Genomic DNA, 14142 nt, shown 5'->3' on the forward strand with positions numbered 1-14142 from the left:
GAAAAAGGATTCTATTTTTTTGAAAAAATGATATGCTCTTTATTGGTTAATCTTAAAATTGAATATTTTGTTTTTATCTTTTCAGGTAATTAGATATTGTATAAAAAAATATTGTCATGGAAACTTAGGCGCTATGTGTGATATGTTATGAAGACAAGACAAGACGTACGTTCAGACGATTTCATATATTATTCAGTTAGAGGTTTTATAGAATTTATGATCGTGAGTACTTCTGGTATGTTGGAATGCACCTTGTTTAATCTTATGCACAGCACAGGTTGTTGTTGTTGGGGCAGTTATGTATTCGCTCTTGTAGAGACTGGAGCCGGTAAACTTGTCGTTGCCCAGACTAATCGAGGATTGATTGCCGCGACGCGAGCTCACAATCCGTTCGCTCTGGCCATGGGCATTGTAGGCAGATGAGGAGGGGAAATCTATGCCGCTGGACAAATGCTGGCTACCAGCGCTGCGATGACGTGTCACATGACGCTCACTCTGAGATTGAGATGGGAAATCAATGCCGCCCGATGCATATGTGCGTGTGACCGTCGATCTCTCCAGGTTCGATCTGTTCGTATCAGCACCGGATATGATGCGCGACATGGATGAGGAAGACGAGGAGGTCTTCACTTGATGTTCCTTGTTTTCCTTGTGTATGCTGCAACTGCGACGATCCGTGGCGTAGCCAGTATTCAAATCCGATTCCCGATTCTGACGATGGATGCTACTATAGCTCTGGCGATCACTCGAATGGGCATTGCTGCTCGGCGCCTGCTCGTGCAGGTTCAGAATACTCTTGCGCTGCATTTTTCCGTTAGAGGTTAGACTGCCGTTGACCGCACTCGAGTCCGTTGTCACGTTCTTGCGATGGAATACCGAGTTGGACACATCAGCCTCCGAGGAAAACTCGCTCTTCCTGTGATGGAAATGCTTTGATGAGCTCATCTGCGAAGTTGAGCTGCTGGTCGTGTTGTTGATCACCGAGCTGCTGCCACCGACCACATGAGACGTGGATCCATTGCTGACATTATTCGTAGCTGTGTTGTCCGAGACTATATGGGATGTTGAACCTCCGGTTTCAGTTGCATTCCTGGTAACTAGCCTGCCTGAGACTATGCGAGCCGTAGATCCTCCAGTTTCGGTCACGTTCCTGGTAACTGTCCTGCCCGAGACTACGTGAGTTGTTGACCCTCCAGATGCTGTCAAGTTGTTGGTATCTGTTCTGCCTGATGAGACTACATGATGTGTTGTACCTCCAGTTTCGGTCACGTTGTTGGTCGACGTGCCACCTTGGTTTGTTCGTCTTGTTATTGTGGAGGTCTGAAGGGCGCTGCTGTCATCCGTTGAGCCACGGATTTGCTCTGTTTTGAGTGCACTCTTCTCCACAACATTGAGATTTCTTTGCATCGACGTTGTTTCCTTGTGTACGTTTTGTGTGTTTTCGATATTTGTTGTGGTCGTATTTTTGGACACATTCTCGATAACATTTATTTTAGCTGGTCGCTTCACATATTCGGTTTCTGGCTCCTTTTTGGTTCGGCCACCGACAACAGTTGTGACCTTTTTCGTTGAAACAATAATCAGGCCATCTACTGGAGCCTGGCTGTTGGAATCCACTTGCTTTATTGCATCCTTGCCGGACACAAAGTTCATCTGGTTCGTTGTCTTTAAAATTGTAGTATCGCTACCCAAGCTGATGGATGAACTGTTGTGCTTGTACTTCTGTGTACGCTGAACTCGATCGACGGCGGTTTTATTGGTAGTTGATTTGTAATCATCCTTTCTAGTCACTGTCATGGAACCTTCTAACTTTAAGTTATCTACCGGTCGCTTGGCAGGCTCTCTCTTCTCTATTACCGTCGTTGTGCTGTCGGTTTCAGTTCTATCAGTTCTTTTGTAAAATTCACCCTCTGTCTTCAAGTTGTCCTTAGGTTTCTTTTGAATTGGTCGTTCCGCAGGCTTGAAGGTCGTCTTCTCGGGCGTATAGAATTCTCCTTCAGACCTTAAGTTATCGCTTGGCTTCACTTGTTCGGGTCTCTTGACGTGACGATAGTCTTCTTTTTTAGTGAACGTCATTGAACCCTCGGTCTTTAAGTTGTCCTTTCTTATAATTGTTTTCACCTTTTCAGCTGGTTTAAATGTTTCTTTTTCAGGAATATACATTTGGCCCTCAGGCTTCAAGTTATCCACATGTTTCTTTTGCTCAGGTCGATCTGCTGGCTGGTATTTGGGTTTTTCCGGAGTAAACATAACACCTTCCAAAGGTTTTAAATTATCTTGCGGTTTCTTCTGCTTAGGTCTTTCAACAGGCTTATACCTAGGTTTCTCTGGAGTATAGAACTCGCCCTCTGGTTTCAGGTTATCCTCTGGTCTGACTTGCGTGGGACGCTCACCTGGGCGGAACTTTGGCTTTTCTGGACTGTAGAATTCGCCTTCAGGCTTAAGATTATCCGTCGGCTTTACCTGCTCAGGACGAACAACATATTGATACTCTTTCTTTTCCACAAACGTCATTTCCCCCTCGGTACGCAAGTTATCCTTTCGGATGACCTTTTCCGTTTTTTCTGCCGGTCGGAACACTTGCTTTTCAGGCGCCACAAACTCGCCCTCTGGTTTCAGATTGTCCACGGGCCTCTTTTGAACTGGCCGTTCTGCGGGGCGATATCCAGGTTTATCGGGAGTGTAGAATTCACCCTCTGGTTTCAGGTTATCCTCTGGTCTGACTTGCGATGGACGCTCACCTGGGCGGAACTTCGGCTTTTCTGGACTGTAGAATTCGCCTTCAGGCTTAAGATTATCCGTCGGCTTTACCTGCTCAGGACGAACAACATATTGATACTCTTTCTTTTCCACAAACGTCATTTCCCCCTCGGTACGCAAGTTATCCTTTCGGATGACCTTTTCCGTTTTTTCTGCCGGTCGGAACACTTGCTTTTCAGGCGCCACAAACTCGCCCTCTGGTTTCAGATTGTCCACGGGCCTCTTTTGAACTGGTCGCTCAGCTGGCCTATATCCAGGTTTATCGGGATGGTAGAACTCGCCTTCTGGTTTCAGGTTATCCTCTGGCTTGACTTGAGATGGACGCTCACCTGGACGGTACTTTGGCTTTTCTGGACTGTAGAATTCGCCTTCAGGTTTAAGATTATCCGTAGGCCTAACCTGCTCTGGACGTTCGGCTGGTCTGTATCCAGGTTTATCGGGAGTGTAGAACTCGCCCTCTGGTTTCAGGTTATCCTCCGGTCTGACTTGAGATGGACGCTCACCAGGACGGAACTTCGGCTTTTCGGGACTGTAGAATTCGCCTTCAGGTTTAAGATTATCCGTAGGCCCAACCTGCTCTGGACGTTCGGCTGGTCTGTATCCAGGCTTATCGGGAGTGTAGAAGTCGCCTTCAGGCTTAAGATTATCTGTCGGCTTAACCTGTTCAGGACGAACTACATACTGATACTCTTCCTTCTCCACAAATGTCATTTCCCCTTCGGTACGTAAGTTATCCTTTCGGATGATTCTTTCTGTTTTCTCAGCTGGCCGGAACACTTGCTTTTCTGGCGCCACAAACTCGCCCTCAGGTTTAAGATTATCCACAGGCCTCTTTTGAACTGGCCGCTCAGCTGGCCTATATCCAGGTTTATCGGGATGGTAGAACTCGCCTTCTGGTTTCAGGTTATCCTCTGGCCTGACTTGAGATGGACGCTCACCAGGGCGGAACTTCGGCTTTTCTGGACTGTAGAATTCGCCTTCAGGTTTAAGATTATCCGTAGGCCTAACCTGCTCTGGACGTTCGGCTGGTCTGTATCCAGGTTTATCGGGAGTGTAGAATTCGCCCTCTGGTTTCAGGTTATCCTCCGGTCTGACTTGAGATGGACGTTCACCAGGACGGTACTTCGGCTTTTCGGGGCTGTAGAATTCGCCTTCAGGTTTAAGATTATCCGTAGGCCTCACCTGCTCGGGACGTTCAGCTGGCCTGTATCCAGGTTTATCGGGAGTGTAGAACTCGCCTTCTGGTTTCAGGTTATCCTCTGGTCTGACTTGAGATGGACGCTCACCAGGACGGAACTTCGGCTTTTCGGGACTGTAGAATTCGCCTTCAGGTTTAAGATTATCCGTGGGCCTAACCTGCTCTGGACGTTCAGCTGGCCTGTATCCAGGTTTATCGGGAGTGTAAAACTCGCCTTCTGGTTTCAGGTTATCCTCTGGTCTGACTTGAGATGGACGCTCACCAGGACGGAACTTCGGCTTTTCGGGACTGTAGAATTCGCCTTCAGGTTTAAGATTATCCGTAGGCCTAACCTGCTCTGGACGCTCGGCTGGCCTGTATCCAGGTTTGTCGGGAGTGTAGAAGTCGCCTTCAGGCTTAAGATTATCTGTCGGCTTAACCTGTTCAGGACGAACTACATACTGATACTCTTCCTTCTCCACAAATGTCATTTCCCCTTCGGTACGTAAGTTATCCTTTCGGATGATTCTTTCTGTTTTCTCAGCTGGCCGGAACACTTGCTTTTCTGGCGCCACAAACTCGCCTTCAGGTTTAAGATTATCCACGGGTCTCTTTTGAACTGGCCGCTCAGCTGGCCTATATCCAGGTTTATCGGGAGTGTAGAACTCGCCTTCTGGTTTCAGGTTATCCTCTGGCTTGACTTGAGATGGACGCTCACCTGGGCGGAACTTCGGCTTTTCTGGACTGTAGAATTCGCCTTCAGGTTTAAGATTATCCGTAGGCCTAACCTGCTCTGGACGCTCGGCTGGTCTGTATCCAGGTTTATCGGGAGTGTAGAATTCGCCCTCTGGTTTCAGGTTATCCTCCGGTCTGACTTGAGATGGACGCTCACCAGGACGGAACTTCGGCTTTTCTGGACTGTAGAATTCGCCTTCAGGTTTAAGATTATCCGTAGGCCTAACCTGCTCTGGACGTTCGGCTGGCCTGTATCCAGGTTTATCGGGAGTGTAGAATTCGCCTTCTGGTTTCAGGTTATCCTCTGGTCTGACTTGAGATGGACGCTCACCAGGACGGAACTTCGGCTTTTCTGGACTGTAGAATTCGCCTTCAGGCTTAAGATTATCTGTCGGTCTGACCTGCTCTGGACGCTCGGCTGGTCTGTATCCAGGTTTATCGGGAGTGTAGAAGTCGCCTTCAGGCTTAAGATTATCTGTCGGCTTAACCTGTTCAGGACGAACTACATACTGATACTCTTCCTTCTCCACAAATGTCATTTCCCCTTCGGTACGTAAGTTATCCTTTCGGATGATTCTTTCTGTTTTCTCAGCTGGCCGGAACACTTGCTTTTCTGGCGCCACAAACTCGCCTTCAGGTTTAAGATTATCCACGGGTCTCTTTTGAACTGGCCGCTCAGCTGGCCTATATCCAGGTTTATCGGGAGTGTAGAACTCGCCTTCTGGTTTCAGGTTATCCTCTGGCTTGACTTGAGATGGACGCTCACCTGGACGGTACTTTGGCTTTTCTGGACTATAAAATTCGCCTTCAGGTTTAAGATTATCTGTAGGCCTAACCTGCTCTGGACGTTCGGCTGGCCTGTATCCAGGTTTATCGGGAGTGTAGAATTCGCCTTCTGGTTTCAGGTTATCCTCTGGTCTGACTTGAGATGGACGCTCACCAGGACGGAACTTCGGCTTTTCTGGACTGTAGAATTCGCCTTCAGGCTTAAGATTATCTGTCGGTCTGACCTGCTCTGGACGCTCGGCTGGTCTGTATCCAGGTTTATCGGGAGTGTAGAAGTCGCCTTCAGGCTTAAGATTATCTGTCGGCTTAACCTGTTCAGGACGAACTACATACTGATACTCTTCCTTCTCCACAAATGTCATTTCCCCTTCGGTACGTAAGTTATCCTTTCGGATGATTCTTTCTGTTTTCTCAGCTGGCCGGAACACTTGCTTTTCTGGCGCCACAAACTCGCCCTCAGGTTTAAGATTATCCACGGGTCTCTTTTGAACTGGCCGCTCAGCTGGCCTATATCCAGGTTTATCGGGAGTATAGAACTCGCCCTCTGGTTTCAGGTTATCCTCCGGTCTGACTTGAGATGGACGTTCACCAGGACGGTACTTCGGCTTTTCGGGGCTGTAGAATTCGCCTTCAGGTTTAAGATTATCCGTAGGCCTAACCTGCTCTGGACGTTCAGCTGGCCTATATCCAGGTTTATCGGGAGTGTAGAACTCGCCTTCTGGTTTCAGGTTATCCTCTGGTCTGACTTGAGATGGACGCTCACCAGGGCGGAACTTCGGCTTTTCTGGACTGTAGAAGTCGCCTTCAGGTTTAAGATTATCTGTTGGTTTGACCTGCTCTGGACGCTCGGCTGGTCTGTATCCAGGCTTATCGGGAGTGTAGAATTCGCCCTCTGGTTTCAGGTTATCCTCCGGTCTGACTTGAGATGGACGTTCACCAGGACGGTACTTCGGCTTTTCGGGGCTGTAGAATTCGCCTTCAGGTTTAAGATTATCCGTAGGCTTCACCTGCTCTGGACGTTCAGCTGGCCTGTATCCAGGTTTATCGGGAGTGTAGAACTCGCCTTCTGGTTTCAGGTTATCCTCTGGTCTGACTTGAGATGGACGTTCACCAGGACGGAACTTCGGCTTTTCGGGACTGTAGAATTCGCCTTCAGGCTTAAGATTATCCGTAGGCCTAACCTGCTCTGGACGTTCGGCTGGTCTGTATCCAGGTTTATCGGGAGTGTAGAACTCGCCTTCTGGTTTCAGGTTATCCTCCGGTCTGACTTGAGATGGACGCTCACCAGGACGGAACTTCGGCTTTTCGGGACTATAGAATTCGCCTTCAGGTTTAAGATTATCCGTAGGCCTAACCTGCTCTGGACGTTCGGCTGGTCTGTATCCAGGTTTATCGGGAGTGTAGAAGTCGCCTTCAGGCTTAAGATTATCTGTCGGCTTAACCTGTTCAGGACGAACTACATACTGATACTCTTCCTTCTCCACAAATGTCATTTCCCCTTCGGTACGCAGGTTATCTTTTCTGATTACCCTTTCCGTTTTTTCAGCTGGCCGGAAAACTTGTTTTTCAGGTGCAACAAACTCACCCTCAGGCCTAAGATTATCCACAGGTCTCTTTTGAACTGGTCGCTCTGCGGGACGATATCCAGGCTTATCGGGAGTGTAGAATTCGCCCTCTGGTTTCAGGTTATCCTCTGGTCTGACTTGAGATGGACGCTCACCTGGGCGGAACTTCGGCTTTTCTGGACTGTAGAATTCGCCTTCAGGTTTAAGATTATCCGTAGGCCTAACCTGCTCTGGACGTTCGGCTGGTCTGTATCCAGGTTTATCGGGAGTGTAGAAGTCGCCTTCAGGCTTAAGATTATCTGTAGGCCTAACCTGCTCGGGACGCTCAGCTGGCCTGTATCCAGGTTTATCGGGAGTGTAGAACTCGCCTTCTGGTTTCAGGTTATCCTCTGGTCTGACTTGAGATGGACGTTCACCAGGACGGAACTTCGGCTTTTCGGGACTGTAGAATTCGCCTTCAGGCTTAAGATTATCCGTAGGCCTAACCTGCTCTGGACGTTCGGCTGGTCTGTATCCAGGTTTATCGGGAGTGTAGAACTCGCCTTCTGGTTTCAGGTTATCCTCCGGTCTGACTTGAGATGGACGTTCACCAGGACGGAACTTCGGCTTTTCGGGACTATAGAATTCGCCTTCAGGTTTAAGATTATCCGTAGGCCTAACCTGCTCTGGACGTTCGGCTGGTCTGTATCCAGGCTTATCGGGAGTGTAGAAGTCGCCTTCAGGCTTAAGATTATCTGTCGGCTTAACCTGTTCAGGACGAACTACATACTGATACTCTTCCTTCTCCACAAATGTCATTTCCCCTTCGGTACGCAGGTTATCTTTTCTGATTACCCTTTCCGTTTTTTCAGCTGGCCGGAAAACTTGTTTTTCAGGTGCAACAAACTCACCCTCAGGCCTAAGATTATCCACAGGTCTCTTTTGAACTGGTCGCTCTGCGGGACGATATCCAGGCTTATCGGGAGTGTAGAATTCGCCCTCTGGTTTCAGGTTATCCTCTGGTCTGACTTGAGATGGACGCTCACCTGGGCGGAACTTCGGCTTTTCTGGACTGTAGAATTCGCCTTCAGGTTTAAGATTATCCGTAGGCCTAACCTGCTCTGGACGTTCGGCTGGTCTGTATCCAGGCTTATCGGGAGTGTAGAAGTCGCCTTCAGGCTTAAGATTATCTGTCGGCTTAACCTGTTCAGGACGAACTACATACTGATACTCTTCCTTCTCCACAAATGTCATTTCCCCTTCGGTACGCAGGTTATCTTTTCTGATTACCCTTTCCGTTTTTTCAGCTGGCCGGAAAACTTGTTTTTCAGGTGCAACAAACTCACCCTCAGGCCTAAGATTATCCACAGGTCTCTTTTGAACTGGTCGCTCTGCGGGACGATATCCAGGCTTATCGGGAGTGTAGAATTCGCCCTCTGGTTTCAGGTTATCCTCTGGTCTGACTTGAGATGGACGCTCACCTGGGCGGAACTTCGGCTTTTCTGGACTGTAGAATTCGCCTTCAGGTTTAAGATTATCCGTAGGCCTAACCTGCTCTGGACGTTCGGCTGGTCTGTATCCAGGTTTATCGGGAGTGTAGAAGTCGCCTTCAGGCTTAAGATTATCTGTAGGCCTAACCTGCTCTGGACGCTCAGCTGGCCTGTATCCTGGTTTGTCGGGTGTGTAGAACTCGCCCTCTGGTTTCAAGTTATCCTCTGGCCGGACTTGAGATGGACGCTCACCTGGGCGATACTTTGTCTTTTCTGGACTGTAGAATTCGCCTTCAGGCTTGAGATTGTCTGTAGGCCTAACCTGCTCTGGACGCTCAGCTGGTCTATAACCTGGTTTATCTGGAGTGTAGAAATCTCCCTCTGGTTTCAAGTTGTCCTCCGGCCGGACTTGAGATGGACGCTCGCCAGGTCGGAACTTCGGTTTTTCGGGACTGTAGAATTCGCCTTCAGGCTTTAGATTATCAGTCGGCTTAACCTGCTCAGGACGAACAACATATTGATACTCTTCCTTCTCCACAAATGTCATTTCCCCTTCGGTACGCAGGTTATCTTTTCTGATTACCCTTTCCGTTTTCTCAGCTGGCCGGAAAACTTGTTTTTCAGGTGTTACGAACTCGCCCTCTGGCTTAAGATTGTCCATAGGTTTCTTTTGAGTTGGCCGTTCAGCTGGCTTATATCCAGGTTTATCTGGAGTGTAAAATTCGCCTTCGGGTCTTAAATTATCTTCTGGCCTGACTTGCGATGGACGCTCAGCAGGGCGGAATTCGGTTTTTTCTGGACTATAAAAGTCCCCTTCCGGCTTCAAGTTGTCCGCGTGTCGCACTTGGCTTGGGCGATCTCCCGGCTGATATTTGGGTTTTTCGGGACTGAAAAATTCGCCCTCTGGCTTCAGATTGTCTGTAGGTTTTACGTATCCCGGACGTGTCACGTATTGATATTCCTCTTTTTCGACAAATGTCATTTCTCCATCCATACGTAGATTATCAGTGTGTATAATTTTTTCGCGTCTTTCGCCGGGCTTGTAGGGCTCTTTTTGCGGAACTAAAAACTCTCCTTCGGGTTTTAGATTGTCTTCTGGTTTTTTTATCACTACATAATCTACAAATATGTCTTCGCTCTTCTTAGGAATGTTATCGTCTTTCTTAGACCATGTGTTAGTACGTATCCTTGTAAAGCTTTCGTCGACGTTATCTAAAGAAATGAACATTTGTTTAAAAAAAACTAGCACAATTGCTAAATAACTTATTGGCACTCACCATCTATTTCCACAATTGTCGTTTCTGTAGATTTCTTTGTGCTGGTAGCGCAATGATGACGCCTAAAAGAGAGAGAAACCTTAGTACACAACCTTGGACTTGAATAGATAAGTACTTACCCGCAAGTACATATCTCACAGATGCACCTCTCACTGTGTGTTGTTGTCTTGTTTTTATCGACTCCGCGCTGGATAGAGAGACATGATCCAATTAATCAATTAAAATTAGTTATGATTAATTTAAGGTCGAGCTACTTACGCTTCTTGAATCGTCTAAGCGTTTCTTATCGGTGCGCACATAATCGATCTCATCATAAATATTCTCGGTAATATTTTTGTGTTTCGATGTCTCGTTCAGATTCAGCGTGATATTCTCATTGTTCTCCGATATTGATGTATTCTTCTCGATTTCCACAAACTCATCCACATATATGGTCTTCTTGGGCGTCTCCACAATCTTCTCAATGACATCCGTGTGCACCTTCTCGTCCAGTACACGCCAATCATTAATGCTCGCATCGAATATCTGAAAGAGTACAATATAATTAATATCAAGACCTGCCCAAAACAACCCCCAAAGGAGGTGCACACCCCAGCCCTGGGCTGGGCCCTCTCCTCAAGAGTCCACTCACCTTTGTCACCTCCGTGGTGGTCGTTATGTTGGCCACATCGGTATTATCTTTCTCGATTTCACGAGCAATGTCATTGGGCACAAAAGCTTTCGTATCGGTGTACGATTTCTCGTCCACGACAGTCCATTTACCGAGCTTTGTGTCGTACACCTTGGTCGTGTATGTTGTGGTTGTTGTATTGATGACATCATCAACTATTTCGGGATAGCCCACATCGTTGACACTGTCCACGGTCCGTTCATCCACCACGCGCCATCGATTGTTGCGCCTGTCATAGATCTTCTTCTTGTATGTGATTTTGGTGGTGCCATCGGAATCCCTGCTCACATAACGCTCAAACGTGGGCACCTTCTTGTTGCTGGCGTGCGTGCTGCCATCGCTTAACTCGCTCCAGGTCTTTGTCTTCACATCGTACACCTCCTTTTTCGAGGCAGATGTCGATTGCTTCGTGCTGCTGCGCTTCAGTGTACTCTCCTCGCTGCTGACCTGCTTGCTACTGGACTTGGTCGTCGACGAGGTTGCTCTGTCCACAGCTGTTGTGCTGCTGCTGCTGGCCAGCTTATCGAGCGAGGCATTCAGCATAGTCGTTGATGACGTCGTGCCGTTTGTTGTGGTCGCGACCGGTTCGCGCGACGTCATCGTTGTCGATGACGAATCGCCGGAGACACCCACAGCTGTTCGCAGCTTCAACTTTGGCACGCTCTGAGATTCGCTGGTGTTGGTGTTGGTATTGGTAATGTTTGTGTTTGTGTTGGTATTGGTGCTATCTGTGACAACCTGTTCGGCCACATCAACATATTTACTGCTCGATGATGTCATACCGGTAGCGGCTCTCTCGCTTGCAATGAGCGTTTCGCTGGCATCGCTGCGCTGTTGCTGGCTGGAACTGGTTGTCGACTCGTAGTAACTGGAGCTGCTCGCCTCCTGGCGGCTACTGGACATTTTTGATGTGGACGCATACATTTTGGATATGCTGCCAGCGCTGGTGGACGTTATAATGCCAGGCGTTGTGATTTCGACCACCTCAATCGGTACCGAGAAGACCGGTTCCTTTTTCTCGCTCTCCAGCAGATCAATGGACGAAATGATCTTCTCGTTTGCGTAATCCTTGGAGATTTTGGCACTGCTCGTGCTGCTGCTGCTAAATAGCTGCGACTGTGATTGCGTTTGACTTTTCGCCGTGTACGAACTGTAGCTTTTCCCACCGGCTGCCAGCAGACTTTCACCTTCCCGCTGCACCTGGACGGCCGCGTCGGGGGTGCTGCTGCTGGTGGTGGCAGGCGCCCCGCCGTACGAGACAGATTCGTGCTCCATTGACGTCGAGCTGGTGTTGGTTGTTAATGTTGCCGTCGCATTCGGACCCAGTTTTTTGGTCAGTTTCGTCGCTGACGCCGACGCCGATCTGGTTGTGCTTGATGTGTCTAACGGCGCTGGCTGCGACGGCGACTGCGACGGCGACTGCGACTGCGACACTTGTTTTGTTTTATTGCTTTTTGATACCATTTTGTTGGTTTGATTTTCACACAGATGAGGTAATCACTGACTTTGTGGAATGAATAATGTTGCACTTGCTTATTTATGTATATTAATTGTTATTAATTTTTTCGTTCGTATCTCGTTATGGTTGTTGTTGTTATTAATCACAATTATCGCTGGGTTTGTCACTCAATTTTTTTTTTTAGCTATAAGTATAATTGGGGTGTTTAGTAATCTGTGCGGTGTCTCATAATTTCCACCGGGAATGTCGAAATACTTATTTTTAAATAATGTATTTTTTATACTTGCACGACAAACAGACAGACACACACACACACACATTCACACAAATATATGCGCGAGCCACAATTCAAGTTGAAAATGACAAACGGTGGCACTGGCGCACGCACACACAAACAGACACACAAACAGACACACAAACAGACACACAAACAGACACACACACACGCACGCACACACAAACAAAACTGTGCGACGTAACGGGCGACACTTGAACGTGTGAGCTATTGAGCACCACAGGAGTGGGAGCGGGAGCGTAAGCACAGACACACACACACACACAGAGAAACAAACACTTAGACAAGATAGAGACACAGACGTTTTATTCGCTTAGATGCTCAATTGGGCAGATTCGTGCATATTTCGTATTCGTGGGAGCACTTGAGAAAGATCAGCAACCGTCGCGAAGCACAACTCAAAACGTACTGATCAGCGCTGCGGTTGTCTGGAACCGCTTTCGACCGTATCTGTTGCGCTCTGCCAGCCAAAAAAGCGACAGCGCCGCAGCAGCGCGTTCGTGGGCTTTGCTCCATCGCGTTGGCAGCGTATGCACGCGTGCGTGCGAGCGAGCGAGAGGCACGGTGCGCGCGGTGCAGAGCTTCGCCTTCGCAAAAAGCCTGGCCAGATCGGAGCTGCTCGCGCGTAGGTTGCCATTTGAGCGTTGCGTGTGTGTGTGTGTGTGTGTGTGAGTGAGTGTGGTTAGAGAGTAAAATGCGTAGGCTAAGCGCTGCTGAGACGGCACCTTCTTTTTTTTATTGCCACGCAGCGAGTTCAATAAGCCAATAAAAACAATATGAAAACAAGAAAATTGCTCATTTCGAAAGTGGCCACAAACAAACCAAAACAAACAGCGGCGTTTTCTTCTCCTTTATTTAAATGCTATTTTTTTATTACAGCACACACACACACACACACACACGCCGGCCAGAGCTGAGCTGAGCATCTGTGAATGTGTCAACGGATCTCCAAAAAATTAGCGCTCAGACCAAAATTGGCCGGATTAATGACAGTTGTTGTATTTGTACGGCGGTTGGATGCACAATTAAAATATACATATGTTACAGATATATGTACATATATATGCATGTATGTACACATATCGATTAGTCAGCTTTGCATATACTTTGCATGTCTGGCTCGACGGATACGTGGGCGCATCCGTGCCTATAAAGCGACCGCATAAGCTCAGACTAGATATCTCCGATATACAACATAGTGCATTCGCTAGAACTGATGCTGAATTTGATGGCTCAATTGATTTATAACGGCCTTAGGTGGGTGTTACTCAAGTTGTTCTGCCCATAAAAAGAGCTTCGCAGCTCGCAGACTAACCTTTATTTAAGTAGATATATATATAATATGCTGTGGCAGACAGACAACCAGGTTGAAGTTTAAACAATTCGACCTCCAAAATGCAGCATAGACAGGCGCACACAGTTAAATCTTAACAAGAAAACTAAACTCAATTGTTGCTTAATTCGCAGCGACAGTCAACTTATGACGTCATCAGCCAAGACTCATTTTCATGCGAGGCTCTCGAGCAATCAAAACTTGTTTGCCGCGCCGACACACACACACACACACACACACACATACAAATAAAAAAAAAAACATAAAAAAATAACAAAAATAGACAACAAAATCAAAAATAACAATTAAGTCGCACTGTGGGTAAATAAAACAAATTTGAAATTCAAAGCACAGTCGCAAAATTCGACCCGAATTCGCCAACTAGATTAAAGACAAATGTGCACAATTGGTAAACCAGTTGGAATTTGTTGCATTTGTCCAATTAGAATATTTCGAATAATGTGCAGCGTTCAGTTGGGAGTTTGTTTCCATTTGGAGGGATGATGACATCTTTTGCCATGTCACGGACTTTTCCTTGGAATTGAATTTGAAATTCAGAATTGCGAAGGCAAACCACGAAATGTTTATACGCCACTTGTGCAAGCACAATTAATTT

The 14142-nt window shown here is 47.5% G+C and overlaps 1 protein-coding gene across 2 annotated transcripts; it reads right to left on the reverse strand.

Moving 5' to 3' along the window:
- Positions 1-21: 21 nt before the first annotated feature.
- On the reverse strand, positions 22-12558 carry LOC115761121 (titin). 2 transcript variants are annotated; one of them, XM_030702758.1, is made up of 7 exons: positions 12496-12558; positions 10401-12082; positions 10028-10294; positions 9889-9956; positions 9770-9831; positions 6140-9704; positions 22-5965 (listed from the first exon to the last, which is right to left on the reverse strand). In XM_030702758.1, the coding sequence occupies exons 2-7, from the start codon at positions 11901-11903 to the stop codon at positions 193-195; spliced, it is 11238 nt and encodes a 3745-aa protein (XP_030558618.1). In that variant the 5' UTR covers positions 11904-12082; positions 12496-12558; the 3' UTR covers positions 22-192. The 2 variants fall into 2 exon arrangements, with proteins under 2 accessions (XP_030558618.1, XP_030558617.1); XM_030702757.1 differs by having other exon boundaries at positions 22-9704.
- Between the last annotated feature and the right edge of the window lie 1584 nt (positions 12559-14142).

This window comes from Drosophila novamexicana, unplaced genomic scaffold (assembly GCF_003285875.2).
Source record: "Drosophila novamexicana strain 15010-1031.04,08,12 unplaced genomic scaffold, DnovRS2.1 tig00000462-arrow-pilon, whole genome shotgun sequence".
Lineage (NCBI taxonomy): Eukaryota > Metazoa > Arthropoda > Insecta > Diptera > Drosophilidae > Drosophila > Drosophila novamexicana.